The sequence below is a fragment of the Camarhynchus parvulus genome, chromosome 17 (genome assembly GCF_901933205.1).
Source record: "Camarhynchus parvulus chromosome 17, STF_HiC, whole genome shotgun sequence".
In the NCBI taxonomy this organism is placed as follows: domain Eukaryota; kingdom Metazoa; phylum Chordata; class Aves; order Passeriformes; family Thraupidae; genus Camarhynchus; species Camarhynchus parvulus.
The window spans coordinates 9,060,343-9,076,591 of NC_044587.1; the positions used below are offsets into that span (position 1 = coordinate 9,060,343).

At 46.1% G+C, this 16,249-nt stretch overlaps 1 protein-coding gene across 1 annotated transcript in view; it reads right to left on the reverse strand.

Moving 5' to 3' along the window:
- LOC115910801 (voltage-dependent N-type calcium channel subunit alpha-1B-like) overlaps window positions 1-16,249 on the reverse strand; it is a 328,893-nt gene that overhangs the window by 60,606 nt on the left and 252,038 nt on the right. Inside the window, 6 exon segments of the mRNA XM_030961242.1 lie at window positions 144-281; window positions 1,326-1,486; window positions 4,695-4,791; window positions 13,288-13,394; window positions 14,123-14,182; window positions 15,243-15,372. Of these exon segments, the coding sequence (XP_030817102.1) occupies window positions 144-281; window positions 1,326-1,486; window positions 4,695-4,791; window positions 13,288-13,394; window positions 14,123-14,182; window positions 15,243-15,372 (693 nt within the window).

Sequence of the window (16,249 nt, forward strand, 5' to 3'; positions counted from 1 at the left end):
TCTGCCTGCTGGTTCACCGAATAATCACACAAAACTTAGCTGATAAAAGACTTTTCTCATTTCTCAGGTCACCTGCTGTCCCTCAGAGCTCTGGGGACCTGCTTTACCTGCACCATCAGCCCCTGCCAGGGCCATGTACTCACGTTGGCCACCCTTCCCCTGTGGACACGGTGAAGAGCGTGAGCAGAGCCCAGAGCACGTTGTCGTAGTGGAACTCGTATTTTTTCCATTCCCTGGGCTGTGCCTCCACCTCATTTTTTTCATAATCGAGGTACTGACCCCTAGAAAAAAAGAGATTTGGAGCCAATGAGAGAATTAAAGCAGATCAGGCATTCCTTAGCACTCAGGAGTGTTGGAAAGCCCCAGCAGCACAGTCTGGACCGTGCTGTGGGTTAAAGACAAAGGGACTCCCTTAAAGTCCATGACAGAAGTAAAAGCCAATTTTTGAGCCAGTTCTAGCTATGGGAACTGGACCTGAGGCCTGAAAATGAAAGAGATTTTAATCAGGGCATTCATTCATTCATTAGGCAAAGCCAGCCATTAACACCATGCCTGCCCCTCAACTGTCTGACCCCACAGGAAACTTCTGCTTGATGGGGAAACATCTCTGCCTCCTACTCCAGGGTTGGATCTAATTCCTAAATGTATCCCACTTTGAGGGGTCTGGCATGTGGAGAACCCTCTCCAACCTACCCTAGTCTGTAATTTCACATTCCGTTCAGTAATTTATCTGCATTTTTCCAAGGAAGAACTGCACTGACAGCCCCTAGAACCCCAGCAGGGATGAGCCCTGCAGGTGCCAGGCAGCAGGAGAGGGATGGGCAGAGCAGGACAGTGCTGAGGAGGTGCTTTGGGTGCCAAGAAAAAAGCTAATGAGATGCACAACATACCTTGTCAGCCTGCTGGGAAGAACAAAGCATGACAGGGCTTTTAAGATATTCACATCCTGTCCCTGTCCTCGCTAATTAGTAGCTCTTTAACGTCCCACGCTTCTGATTATTTATTCAGTGTGTTTTTCTAATTCATAAGAGCTCTAAGAATGGAGGCAACAGGTAGAAAGAGGAGTCACACTATCACAATCCCTTCTCAAACATCACACTCAGCTTTCCCAGGAAAGAAGCTGCCTCCCCTGTATGCTGAAGATCAGAGCCAGGAATGACAGAGCTGCTAAAGAAAAAGAAGGGAAAATTCACCTCCAGGGTACCTGTGCTGAATTATTGCTCTTATTTACAAAGGACTCTTCCCACTGAGCAAATCCCTGCCTTTGGGCCAGCCTGGGGAGCTGGAGGAAGCTGCTCCCAGCCATTCCCTGCTCCCAGCTGTACCTGCAGTCCTTCTCCAGCTCCTTGGACTCGTCCGTGCAGTAGAAGAAGCGGCCCTTGAAGAGCTGCACGGCAATGACGGCGAAGATGAACATGAAGAGCATGTAAACAATGAGGATGTTGAGGACGTTCTTCAGAGAGTTCACCACGCAGTCAAAGACAGCCTGAGGGGTGCAGGGGGACAAGGTCAAGGGGTGGGAAGAAAGGAAAAGTTCATCCAAAATCTTGGCACCACCATTTAATCACACTCAAGGAATCACAGAAGGGTTTGGGCTGGAAGGGACCTTGAAGATCATATCATTCCCACCTCCCACTGTCCCAGGCTGCTCCAAGCCCATCCAACCTGGTCTTGGGCACTGCCAGGGATCCAGGGGCAGCCACAGCTGCTCTGGGCACCCTGTGCCAGGGCCTCACCTCCCTCCCAGGGAACAATTCCTTCCCAATATCCCACCTAAATCTCTCTTATTTGGGACTCATTAACCATCCCACCACCCATGGATGCTTCAATGGATTTTTGCTTCCCAAACACTTCCCAAAGCTGTGAGAAATAACTCCAGCTTCCTTCGTCTCCTGCTTTATCCACAACTTTGGCTGTGCCACTGAATCTTCTGATACTGCTCATAACATTTATAAAGACAATCACAGCTTGTCAAGACAATATTAGTCCTGAGCAAACATTTCGTTATAAAATGAAAATTGCACTGGTTTTGATTTAATTCCAGTGGTTGGATAAAAAAATGTTGGAATAATTAGGAAAAAATACCAGAAACAAAACAACCAAATGCTTTGAATAAATATTTTTATAAAGAGCTGTCTGTCAAAATGAGGTGTGACTAATGTAGTCAGCATGTGCACTCCCAAATTCCCTGCAAAGAACTCTTCAAATCCATTTCCTACGTGGGTATGAGGCCCTGATTCATTACAAGTAATTTGCAGTTTCATTTTTTTGCAGTTTCATTTTAGTCAGAAGTTTGTCATAATATCAGAAATTGAGCAGTCCCTGCCCGAGCACAGGGTTTGTACAATCCTGCTTCTGTTCCTCTGAATGGAAGTGAATCATTCACAGAATTACTCCTGATGCAACTGTCTTAGGTTGCAAATGTGAGACCTGGAGGTCTCAATTCTATTGTTATTTTCTGCTAATGGGTCAGCCCTTAAAACCAGGTGGGGCACTTTTCTTTATCTCTTCCAGGACCCATTCTCCCTCCAGGAGGGAGGGAAGGAATCTGTTGTTAATGGGCCATTAAATGTCCCTGCATGGCTGATAAAATTCCAGCATCCCATTGGGAGATGCTCTGCCCAGAGGGAGGAGCCAAGCATTCCTACCTGGATATAATCTGAGGACTGGAACAGCACAGCAGCCTTTGCCCACTGCATTGCCAGAGGAGCAGCTTTCTGCTGCCCTGCATTGCCAGAGGGAGCCCAGGCCCATCTGCAGCAGCCCTGGAGCTGCAGAGGAAAACTCCCCCCTTGTGCAGGATCCCTGCTCCAGCAGAACCACAGCTGCTGCCACCACTGAATGGGACTGTGCCACCACCCTGACACACAGCGTGTCACGGCCTGTTCTGGCAGTGGTTTGTTTTGTTGTTGTTTTGAATTACTGCATTTTTATTTTAATTTTCCTACTAAATAACTGTTTATCTTACTCCCGTATTTTTACCTGAGAGCCCCTTAATTTCAAAATTATAACAATTAGGGGGAGGGGGTTTACATTTTCCATTTCAAGAGAGGCTCCTGCTTTCTTCAGCAGACACCTGTCTTTTGAAACCAGGAAAGCCAACCTAGGAATCCTGATGGAAATCCCTCTGATCAACCCAGAAATCCTGATGGAAATCTCTCTGATCTGCCCAGAAGTCCTGATGGAAATCTGTCAGACCAGCCCAGAAATCCTAATGGAAATCCCTCTGATCAGCCCCGAAATCCTGATGGAAATCCCTCTGATGAACCCCGAAATCTTGATGGAAATCCCTCTGATGAACCCCGAAATCCTGATGGAAATCCCTCTGATCAGCCCCGAAATCCTAATGGAAATCCCTCCTATGAACCCAGAAATCCTGATGGAAATATCTGATCAGCCCCGAAATCCTGATGGAAATCCCTCTGATCATCCCAGAAATCTGATGGAAATCTCTGATCAGCCCTGAAATCCTGATGGAAATCCCTCTGATCATCCCAGAAATCCTGATGGAAATCTCTGATCAGCCCTGAAATCCTGATGGAAATCCCTCTGATCAACCCAGAAATCCTGATGGAAATTCCTCTGATTGGCTGTGAAATCCTAATGGAAATCCCTCTGATCAACCCAGAAATCCTGATGGAAATCTCTGATCAGCCCTGAAATCCTGATGGAAATCCCTCTGATCAACCCAGAAATCCTGATGGAAATCCCTCTGATCAACCCAGAAATCCTAATGGAAATCCCTCAGATCAACCCAGAAATCCTGATGGAAATCTCTCTGATTGGCTGTGAAATCCTAATGGAAATCCCTCTGATCAGCCCAGAAATCCTACATGAAATTTCTACATGGTTCAACATTAATGTTCCTTTTTAGATAAATTTAGCGAGCATAAAATTAAAATTATTTAAGCATGAATAGTGGGCTCAGACAAAAGCAAATCTACAGAACAGCTGACCCTTATTTTGATGTGAAAACAGAAATTGTCAAACACATTTTCCCCCTTCCAAATAATTCATTGCTTTTTCCTCAGCTCTCACAGAAAACAGCCCACAAAAGGTATTGAAGAGTCCCTAAACCTCAGAAATTATTGAGTTTTGTTAACTCCTTCCATTCTCTCTTTGCAGGGCCTGGCTGTACCTCAAATTGTTGGTGCTGGATGAGTAATCCCAGGCAATTAAATTTATTTTGTTTTTTAGATCAGTGCCCTAGGGATAAACCCCTGAACTATGTATTCTTTAATAGAAAGATGAATAAATTAAAGCTTCTCCTATAGCAATGACAAATCTCTTTGCACAGCCTGTGGAAAATCTTGCAATATTCATGTTAAATTCTCTAGGGAAAGCCAAACCCTTCCAAACCCATTTTCTCCTTTATCACGTCGAAGACCATCCCGCTTATGAACTGTAATTTAATTTATTTGCTTTTTTTTTTTTCTATTTGTAGAGGTTTTATTTTCATGTGGATTCACAAGAATCTCCAACATTATCCAGGATGTTTGCAAAAGCACCCAAGTGCTTGACATTTGCCCAACATCTGCCCAGCTCTTTGTGCTCATCTGGCAAAAAGATTCATTGCAATGAAATAAAAGCAACAGAAACAACTTGGATTAAGTGGGGTCCACCAGCTTCCACTCAGACCAGCCAGAAACCTCCAGAGAAGGAAAAATAGGGAAGAATTTGGGTTATTTTCTAACCTTTAGTTTTGGCAGCCGTTTTATGGTCTTCAGAGGCCTGAGCACACGCAGGACTCGCAGGGACTTGATGGTGTTGATGTCCTTGCCTTTGGTTCCTCTGCAAGGGAGAAAAAGGCACAAGAACAACAGAGGGAATTGTTTGCTCCCCAGGCCACTCACTGGGATATTTGTGGGTATCCAGGGTGGCTTTGGTGGTGGAACTGGTTGGGTTTGGGGATGTTTTGACAGGTTTTGTGTCCATCCTCACCAGCGCTGCAGGCAGGACGACCCAACCTCACCTGGGATGTCTCCAGCAGCACAGAGGAGAAGGCTGGGGCAGGACAGGGTCCTGGCAGGGCTCAGCCACACGTGCTGGCCAGGCTTTGTCACCTCCCAGCCACTCACCAGGACCTGGGGCCCCTCCTGCCCCACACCTGGACAATGCTCCCAGCCAGGGCAGCAGCACCAGGACAGGAGGCTCAGCTCCTCCATCCCATTCCCAGCAGGAAAAGGGACAAAGCCACATGAGGCTCTTCCCTCCCAGCTGGATGAGGCAGGGGCTGTTTCTGGGTGAGGCCAGGGATGTTTCTGGATGAGGCCGGGGTGTTTCTCCATGCACTTCTCTGGCAAGAACATTGTGCCAAGAGGGTTTGGGAGCCTTCCTGATGAGGGACAGAGCTCTCCTGGGGGTCAGAGCCTGTTCCCTCATCCCTGAGTCTCCCGTGGAGGACATGCCACCAATCCCATGCAGGAACATGTAATATGGCAATATATTACATGCCTGGAACAGTGCTGGGGCAGCTCCCCACTCAGGCATGCAGGTGCTGTCAGTCACTTTTGGGGTTTTAGTTTTGTTAAAACCGAGTGCAAGGTCGAGAACGTTCCTCTTGTTAATATCAAGAGGGGTTTTAGGGCAAGGACAGAGCTCCTTTCCTCGTGCATTTCCAAAATAAAGAAACACAAGGAGACAACAGGAACATCTTCTTCCAACCCCATGGCAAAACAACAACATTCCCTTTGTTTCATATGGAGTGGAAAATGCGATGGAAATCTGGAACAGTTTTATTCATGGCTAGAGATTTGGGTCTGGGACTGTGTTGAGGGAACACAGGTGGGAATGAAGAACATGTGGGACAGATGCTGACACACCTATTCTGGACATTCCTCTTCTCCAAGAGGGAAATAATGGAAGTACGAGAGGCACGAGAGACCCACAGAGGTTTGGGAAGGACTGCAAAGCTTCCCCCTCCTTGGCCCACATCCTGTGCTGAGGGAGGAGCACCAAGAGTGGAGGAAACCACCCAGTTTTGGGGCTCGCTGAGCCTGCTCAGCCCTGGAAAGGGAATTTTTGGAAATCCATCCACTTCCAAAGGATGAAGAACTCACTGCTAACCCCATATTACTCAATAGTAAGGCTGGACCAGAACCTCCAACCCAAACCCACAACCCTGCCTCAGCTCCAGTCCCTTTGCCCCCTTCCCAGGCATTGCAGGTGTCTGGAAATGCAGTAAGAGGGACACACGGGAATTTTTGGAGGGCTGTGGGTTGTATCCCACCATGTATAACTTGAGGAGAAATTTCCTTTCCACAAGATGTGGTAGAAGGGGAAGAGAGGGGGAACAGCAGGAACAGGTCCCTATCTTCTCCCTCTCTCATCCTGCAGGGCTCTTTTAGGGCCATTTTAATCCATCCCAGCTGGACCTTGAGCATTGACATGACTCTAAACCCAGGCATTGGATTTACTCCCAGAGCTACAGGACTGCTTAAAAGCCACAAAATAACTATTAAATATTTTTTAAAAGAATATTTGATTCTCATTAGAGATCTTTGATCTACTCTACGTGAAACAGGCACTGCCAGCAGAGTTTTTTCTGCCTTTCTCGTCAGGTTTTAGCAGAGCTGAAGGTCTGGCCTAAGCTTGGCTTTGCAGATTTGCTTTCAGCTCAGTGTCCCTGCCATGGTCACCTCCATGAGCCACCAGCTGACCTGCAGCTCCCTGGTGTGACTCTCAGCAGTGCCCTGGCTGCAGAAGAGTTTGTTCAGCCTCTCCAGGAGGATGGGAATGGCAGCAGGGAAGCAAAAGGGGAAATGGGGTCATGGCCAAGGAGATGCCCCAGCAGATCCCACCTGTCCCCAGATCCCACCCCATCCCCTGGGCTGTCCCCTCTGCCAGGCCAGGCCAATCCTGCCCTGCTCCTGGGGACAGCCAGGGGAGGTGGGAGCTGAGGAGGGCAGGGCTGAGGGAGGAGTGAAGGGGAGACCCTTTGGGGCCATGTGGCACCTTGGGGCAGCAGGAAGGGAAGGGGTGGGACATGGGGACAGTGAGCCCAGAGCTCTGCTCCATCCCCACCAGGCACAGCCATGCTTCTGCTGTGCCCATCAGCACCTCCAGCCTTCCTAGAGAGAAGAGAAACCCTCTGCTTTCCTAGAGAGAAGAATCAAGTGCCAAATTTCCTGGACCCCATCAAAGGCTTTTCTGGGCATCCTTCTCCTCGCTGTGGAGGATCCCCCAGGAGCTCCTGGAATGTGGGGACAGAGGACACAGCTCTGCACTGACAGCAAAGCTGCCGCTTGCACAGGGTTAAATACAATGTTTGGAACCTCCTTCTCCACAAATCAGCCCTGCAAAAAGCTCCCTGAGCTCTGTTTTCATGGCAGAGACTTTCCCCAGTGTCAGAGCCTGGATCCCAGCTGGGTCACACTGCCCACACTGCAAAGCTCAGCTCTGCTCTCCTGGGCTCACTCAGAACCCCAGAACATTCCCAGGTGGTGCTTTCTCCTGACTCCAGGAGACCCCAATTACCACACTGCTATTGTGCCAATTAACAACTGCACTAACGAGGCCTCGTGCAAATGAGAACAGAGACATTTCCCTGCTCTGCTCTCCCAGAGCAGGCTCCACGCCTGAAGGAAGAATTTCTGTGGGTTTAATATTTCCAGGAAGGTTAAAGAGACGTGGGGCAGAGCAAATCCTGGCTCCTGCTTTTCCCTGGAATGGGAGAGGCACGGATGAGTGAGCTCAGAGGTGGAGGGCAGACAGCTCCAGTCACACAGAATTCCTTCTGCCTCAGCAGAGGACACTAAGAAGGGCTGACTGATTTTTTCCATTCAGGCACTTAAGCAAATAAAGAGCGTGAGCCAATTAAATCTTAATGGGATTTATGCTCTGAGCCATATAGAGAATCCTGAGGAAAAAAAAAATTCCCATTTCTTGTCACAGTAAGGTCCCTGCTATAGGAAAAGCTTTTCCTGGTGCTCTGACCCAGAGTGACACAAATTGTATTTTAATTAAAAGGATCATCTGCAACTCTTCTGTCAACTAAAACCCTCAGGGTTGGGTTTGGGTGTTTTTAAAACCCTCTCTGCCAATATTGGGGTTTTTTCCCTGCTTTCATACAAAGCCAGATGTCCCAAAAAATAAAAGGTCCAGATGGAGCTGGGACTCAGTCAAAAGGTGTATCCAAGCACACATCTGACCTGAATATTCCTCACAACAAAAATAAATTGTCATGGAAGGACGAGGTTTTAATTGACTGCAGAATAACAACTGCAACATTCAGGAGAGCTGAATCTTGAATAAGAGTTAAGAGAAGCATAGGATAAAGGCAGACAGCAAAAAATAAAAAGAAGAAAAAAAAGAGAATACCACCAAAAAAATTGCATTAGATCAATTTTGGGTGCATTAGGCCAGTGCTGTTTTGTTGTTGTTTTCTGTGTCAGTTTGCTGCATGTTTATTTAAAACATTAAGAATTTTTTAAAAGAGCTTTGCAGCGCCTTTTCTCCCTTTAATAAATAAAAGAGCCTTTAAAAATTCAGTGGTCCTTTCAAATGGAAGCTGCTTGTTCCTGTTGCTGCTGCCAGCAGCTCTGATTTCAGGTGACATGGACCCCTCAGAGTCAGGGCATCAAAAATTCAGGGTGAGGTGGAGCCTCTGCCTTCTGTGATTGCCTGGAATCCTCCTGGCAGAGTGAATTCTTCCCTGGAAGAGTAAAGGAGGTCACCCCACCCTGCCCAAGCACAAAGGCACCCTCATTCTGCCCTAAATCCTCTGCTTTCCTAGAGAGAGGAGAGAACCAAGTGCCAAATTTCCTGGACCCCATCGAAGGCTTTTCTTGGCATCCTTCTCCTCACTGTGGAGGATCCTCCTGGAGCTCCTGGAATGTGGGGGCAGAGGACACAGCTCTGCACTGACAGCAAAGGTGCCGCTTGCACAGGGTTAAATACAATGTTTGGAACCTCCTTCTTCACATATCAGCCTTGCAAAAAGCTTCCTGAGCTCTGTTTTCATGGCAGAGACTTTCCCCAATATCAGAGCCTGGATCTCAGCTGGGTCACACTGCACTAAATGAGACCTGGAGCTTCCAGCTTGACTGTTTGGAGGTGAAATCCTCTAAAAGAGACTCAAAATTCTTCTTTAAACCTGGTTATTAAGATTTTCATGAATTGTACCTCACCCCTCAGTGCCCACTGAGTCAGCCCCTCAAATCTTGTTGGTACAGATATATCTCCATGTGGGTTTTTTTGACTCCCTGGCTTGGATTTCTAGTCTGTTCCTATCTCTGCTGAAGGAAAATCAGGATGGATGAGTTAAAATAATACATTTCACTGGATAATGAGCAGTAAAGGGACAGAGGGGTCGATGGGATGGGTGGAACATGGCTGGGTTGTCTCCACAGTGGCAAAGTGTGTGGACACAGGTTGGACAGGCAAAACAGAGCAGCAAGAGACAGGAAGAACATATTACCCCATGAAACTCCTAGAGAGAGATTCCAGCGAGGAGAAGACAAAGAAAGAGCAGAGTCAATGACAAACAGAAACATCAGAGAGATCCCCCAGCCCCTGGCCCACTCCCACCAAGCCCACAGGATAAACCAGTGGGGAAGGGAGGGCTCAGCAAAGAAATCCCACATTTGTCACATTCACATTCTCTGAAAAATCCCTTTGCCCAGGATTTTTCTCCTGGGAAGCTGAGAAGCCTCAGAGAAAAGGAAAACAATTCTTATCTCATTTGCTTCTCCTGTGTTGTGCTCATGTGGAATGTGTTTGGAGATTGTTTACCCACAGGTGATTGTTCCATTGGATTCTGCTGGGAGTTGTTTTCACTCTTTGGCCAATCAGGGCCAAGCTGAGTCATGAGTTTTCATTATTATCTTTTTAGCATTCAGTAAGAATCCTTTCTGTATTCTTTAGTATAGTTCAGTATAGTATTCTTTAATATAATCTAGTATCATAAAATCATAAAATACTAAATTAGCCTTCTGAGAACATGGAGTCAGATTCATCATTCCTCCCTGTCCCTGCAAATACAATACACATTCCCTGCTGGATCAGCCCTTCCACTGGGAAAAACACCTCCACATCTCTTCTCTCCCACTTTGGGAGGGATAACCTCAATTATTTGTTTTTTTCCAAGAGCATCCCAAAATTCTGGGCGTTTCTGTTCCAATTTTTTCCAGGCCAAATCTTTGCTGCTCTCCCTCAGCTGTTCCTCCCAAGTACATTCTGCACCTGGGGCTGAGAGATTTTGGTGACAAGCTTCCATGGGTTTTTTGTTTGCTTCCATTTCCCTAAGGACTCAAACATGTCTGGGTGTTTGTGGCATGTTTATCTCCAGAAAAAGAAAGGGATTTCTCTTTGAAATGCTTTGCTGAATGGAAGACATTAGTTTATTATTATCAGCATCATATTATTGTTCCCAGCATCACTCCGGGGGTGTTGTTTGAAATTTATTTTTTATTTTTCTAACCACAGAGCTGCTTCTAAAGAGCTGCAGGCAGAAAGAAAACCCACAGCTGCTTTGAGAGCGGGATTTTATCAATCTTGTACCAGTGGCTGATACCATCTCAAATGCTTAAATTAACACAGGCTGCTGCAATATTGCAGATGGGAGCGTTCCAGGGAGCTCTGTTATTCCCAGGTTTTTAGGGATGGATTAATTCAGCAAGAAGTTGGTTCACATCACTTTCAGTGGACAGCCAGGAGGTCAAAAAGATGAATTAAATCCCACCTTGCATGTGGCAGTTGTGGGTTCTTGCAAACAAAGTGGTGACAGCCACATTAAATACCATTTTTAGTGACACTGAGGAGGGTGACAGGGCTGTAGGATTTGCTGGAAAAACCCAACTGATCGAACAACAAAGAGACTCCAGGAGCTCCTTTTTGGGATTATCGACATTCAGCTGGCTCTGTGTGTCCATCTGGTTTAACCAGACCAGGAGCTGGGCCCAAGCCCTGGCTCTCCACCCTGTCAGGACTCAGAACTGGAACAGACAGAAGTCCTTTCCTAGGAATGAGTGATTTTCCAGCTTTTGGGCTCCAGCAGGGAGGCTGCAGGCATTCCCTGGATTGGATGCTGCCTACTGGAACAGGGATGAGGAGCAGGGCTTACAGAAAGCAGAAAAATCACAGAAGAAATTCAAATTTTCCTGACTCTCACAAATAAGCTTGTCTGACTTTAATCTGGGAGACAGTAACTAGGCAGGGTTTATGCAGTCCCTGGCTGTAAAACCCTGCTCAAGACTCACTCACAGTGGAAAATAAAAGCAGCTTGGGGCACCTATTATAAAGCACAGGCAGGGGATGTAGAAGTAATTTATTTAGAGGCTGATGAGGTGCTGTTAGATATTCATGGCCCAACATCAGCAACAGAAGAAAACCTGAGCATGAAAAGCCTCGGAAAGATTAAAAATTATTCATTTTAATGCATAACTCGAGCAAGGAAAATCTCCCTCAAAAGAAGATGGTGTTCAAAGAGAAGATGTTTTAAAGGCAGAGCCTGAGATTTGTTCTCACAGCACAGGGAGCTGCTCTGAAGGGCTCCCAAAATGCCCCTTCTCCCATCAGTCTTGGAAGTTTGAATTCCTGATGCAAAAGGGAAAATTCTCATGGACCCCCAGAGTCTGGATTGTGTTGTTTTTTGTGATTATTTTACTTCTCTACCTCTCTTCAACTCAGAGGAGCTTTGTTAAATTCTAATGCTGCTACATGGCTTTTTTAAGTTAAATTTTTGATTAACTCAGGCTGGCTTAAGTCAGTCTAGTTCTGAAAGATGTTCCACAGATATATTTCATGTGCAGGGAAATAAAACCCCACACATGTCTAGTCAAGCTTAAAAAGCAGCTTGGGTTTGGCTATTAAATTTTAGGTGAGCAGGACATTCACCAAGAGAATTTTGCTTAGGACAGAGCAGTCAGCTCCTCCAAAAATCAGATTTTTAATGAGGGACAAAATGTTTAAAGGGAGGAGAGCAGCATCCCTTTGAAAACAGTATGTTGGATATTATTTTCTCCAAGACCTGACTAATTTGGTGAAGGATCAGGCACAGCCCAGCTTTCAATATCCCCAAAAATCACACCTAAAATATCAATCCTGTCCATCCACTTTTTGGCCAATTTAACTTAGAGGGTTTGTTTGTATTTACTTGTATTTGTATATTTATTTGTATTTGCACTGAAGAAAAGCAGATCTAAACCACAAATCTCACAGCCTGGATGCGACAGCAATTTTGACAGCTCAGAAAACAAAAAACTGCTGAGGAATATTTTACCAGAAAGGCAACATTTTGTGCAATTTTTTTTTTTTTTTTGCAGAGCTGAGAGAGGAGCAGGGATTTGGCTCTGCTTTAAAAATTTCTGCCAGTCTAAAGCAGCCCAGGCACGCTCCGCGGCTCCCTGACAAAGGTGGATGCTTTTCTCATTAGCTGCTAATTCTCTTTAGCAAGCGAAACAATTTCCTCTCCTCTAATCATCGTGTGAGTGCGGGGCTGCTGAACATTCCCCTAATTGCTCGGGGCTAATTTAGCAGAAGATTAAAGTGGTCAAGTCCCGCTGCCTGCTTCCAGGTCTCTCCCATTGTTTCTCAGCACAGGATTTGCAAACAACAATCCGAGTGGAAAATTTCTTCCCATTCTCCAGCTCGGCTCCTGAAGGATGGAAGGAGCTGCATTGCTCTTCCTCTGGTTGTTTCCAAGGAAAAAGGCTCGGATGAGAAGTTAATCTTCATTTTTAAGGAGTTATTTCTCTGTGTTTGTTGCTCAAAATCCTCCATGACATGAAAGAAGAACGTAGGGTGTTATTTAAATACAGAGCGGGGTTTGAGGGAGGGAGCACTAAGGGTGAAACTCAGTGGAAGTACAGAGAGAGGAGAGAAAAGGAGAGAAATAGCAAAGGTTTGTGAGCCAGAATAAATATCCACAACCCTGGAAATAAGGGTTTGCCAAGAGTTCACAGAGTTATCAGCTGATTTCTTAAACTGTTTTCTCAAAATAATTCAAGATTCTCACAATCACTGACTGGAGACACTGGACTGCCACAAAGTGTTACAGTGAGTTCCTGAAAAGAACTGGCCAAAGAGTCACAAAAATCTTGGCTTCTGTGTTTGAATGAGCAGTGAATGGACTCAGCCTGAAGCTGGGAGGATTTTTTCCAGATTCCGCAATACAAATTTAGCTGGGTTTATTCTTTTCTTCCCACCCCTTGGAAAAAGGGCAGGAACTGAACATTTCACTGAGAAATGGAGCCACAAACATCACACAGCCACTGTCCCTGTGCCAGCCTCCTGCCCCCTCTGTCACTTATTCTCTGAATTTGGGAATTTGGAGGAAAATGAACTTACGAGAAGGCAAAAGCCACCAGGGCCCCACTGACCACAATGAAGTCCAGGATGTTCCACAGGTCACGGAAGTAGGAGCCAGGGTGGAGCAGCAGCCCCAAGTCAATCATCTGCACAGAAAACCCAGCAAAGGAAGAGTTTTAATAAAACATGGCCCAAATCTACCTTGCCAAAGGGCAGGAGAAGGTTCTGGATCGAAGCACCCTTCACAAATTGCTGAGATACTCAGCCAAGCTGCTCCTCTCTAACGGGCAGGAAAACTCTCCCAAAAATGAAGCTCAAATCAACAAATCACAACCAAAAGCTGTAGAAATGAGAGCTCTCACTGCTCCCTAGGATTTTTTCCACACACATGCATTAATCCTGGTTTTATTCTGCATCTCTTTTGCATCTTGCTCTGACAGGAAAACCCAACTGCTGCCTTACCCCAGCACTGAACCCTGATTTTATGGAATTGTGCTCTCTGGGAAGTTACTGCCCACAGTCCTGGCAAAACCTGTCACCCTACTGAGTAGAAAGAGAAATTCTCAGCTTTTTAAAATATGACAAACCAAGAATCAGTTGTTATTAATATTCCTTCCAAAGGGAAGAATTAGGAGTGTCTCAGCAAGGTCTGTCAGTTCCTGGTTCTTCCCAGTGCTTATCCTCTTACACAGCCACAGCTCCTAAAGATATCCTGATTTTCCTCCATAAAATATGAGATTGAAGCCAGGAGAGCTGCTGCATCTGATTGTGAGAGTTGTTCCCAACTCCATCCTCCCCACCTCTGTCCTGCTCCAGCTTCTCACAAATAAATCTGAAAGAGGAGGTGAATCTTCCTGCTTGGCAAAGTTCTTACCTTGATCACCATCTCAAAGGTGAAGACTCCTGTAAATATATAATCCAGGTATTTCAGAGCCTAAGTGGGAAAGGGAAATGTGTGTTAGGGAAGGCCACACACCGAAATAACCTGCACATGAGCAAGGAGCAAAATACCTCATCCAGCAATGGTCTGTCTGCTGGACAAAAATCATCTGGTGGGAGGGTTGCAGATAATTTAGGCACAAACCTGAATAATCTGATTTAAAGCAGCATTTTCCCAGTCCTTGTCACACTGCACTCAAGGCTGGCTGCAGTGCACCTGCATTTCTGGCAGGTTTACCAAGGCACAAGGGGTATTTCCAAATGAAACGTTTGAACATCCTTTCCTAAGGATGTCCAAGGTCCTTGGGATCCAGCCTTTCCCAGTGTGGAATGGGGTGCCAGCTTTGCCACATCAGCCACACAACCCCTGATTACCAAGCTCTCAAGCTCAGATGTGGCTGAAGCAGCAGAAAGGGACAGGAATTTGAGCATTTTGACAGTGGAAGATAACTGGAGTGTGTTCCCAAAGGCAGCTCTAATTCTGCATGGCCAGCACCTGCAGAGATGGGAACAACTGTGAGCTGGGAGGAGAAAAGCACCTGGATTCTGGGCATTCTGTGAGGAGAAAAGCACCTAAATTCTGTGAATTTTGGAGAGGAGAAAAAGCACCCGGATTCTGGGCATTTTTGGAGGAGGAAAGCACCTGAATTTTGGGCATTTCGGGAGGAGAAAAGCACCTGAATTCTGGGAGGAGAAAAGCACCTGCATTCTGGGCATTTTGGGAGGAGAAAAGCACCTGAATTCTGGGCATTTTGGGAGGAGAAAAGCACCTGAATTCGGTGAATTTTGGGAGGAGAAAAGCACCTGGATTCTGGGCATTTTGGGAGGAGGGATGCGCCTGAATTCTGGGAGGAGAAAATCACCTGAATTCCGGGAATTTTGGGAGGAGAAAAGTAGCTGAATTTTGGGAGTAGAAAAGCACCTGAATTCTGGGAATTTTGGGAGAAGAAAAGTACCTGAATTCTGGGAATTTTGGAAGGAGAAAAGCACCTGGATTCTGGGCATTTTGGGAGGAGAAAAGCACCTGGATTCTGTGAATTTTGAGCGGCACTCACATCATTCCTGGGAGACTCAGCCTGGACAGGGTCCTCTGCAGCCAGGGCGATGCTGCTGAGGGCGATGACGATCAGGATCACCATCTCGAAGTAGCGCAGGTTGACGATGTAGTGGAACAGGCGGCGGATCCTGCGGGGACAGGAGCACACCAGGGGTCACAGAGAGGGGGACAATGCCACAAACCCAGCAGGGGCAGCACCGCTGGGATTGCAGCTGTGATAATGGGGAGAGGAATAGTGGATTTGTCTTTACAAACAAGCTGCGGGTTGTCGCAGACATCTTTTTGTGAAAAATCCTTTCCTTGGGATTTTTCCTCCTGAGAAGCTGAGAGGCCTCAGGAACAAAATGTAAACAATGATTATCTGCTGCTGTGGAATGCAACAGGTGCGTCTGTGATTGGTCTCATGTGGTTGTTTCTAATTAATGGCCAATCACAGTCAGCTGGCTCGGACAGAGAGTCCGAGACAGCTGCCTTTGTTATCATTCCTTCCTGTCCTATTCTTAGCTAGCCTTCTGATGAAACCTTTTCTTCTATTCTTTTAGTATAGTTTTAATATCATATATATCATAAAATAATAAATCAGCCTTCTGAAACATGGAGTCAGATCTCCATCTCTTCCCTCAGCCTGGGACCCCTGTGAGCACCATCACAGTGGGTCTGCTGGTAGATAAAACCAGCACGGGGAGATAAAAGAAACAATAGGAAGGATTCCACTGATTGATGAATGGAAAAAGATATTTGCTTTTACAAATAAACTTTAGGTTTGCTGATAAATGAAATTAGATGTTGAGAGATGAAAGAAACAATGGGGAAGAAAAACCCCTAAATTCCATAAGAATTAAAAATTAAAAGGGAGGGTTGTACATTAGAGGGGAATCTTTGGAATCAGGTGTTTCAGTCTGAACTTCTCAAGTACCTCAGCCAATGGGGAAAGAGAGAAGGGAAATGTGGCTGGGCAATTGGGATAAAAAGGAGGCTGGGTCCTCCAAAAATTAGAGAGATCTC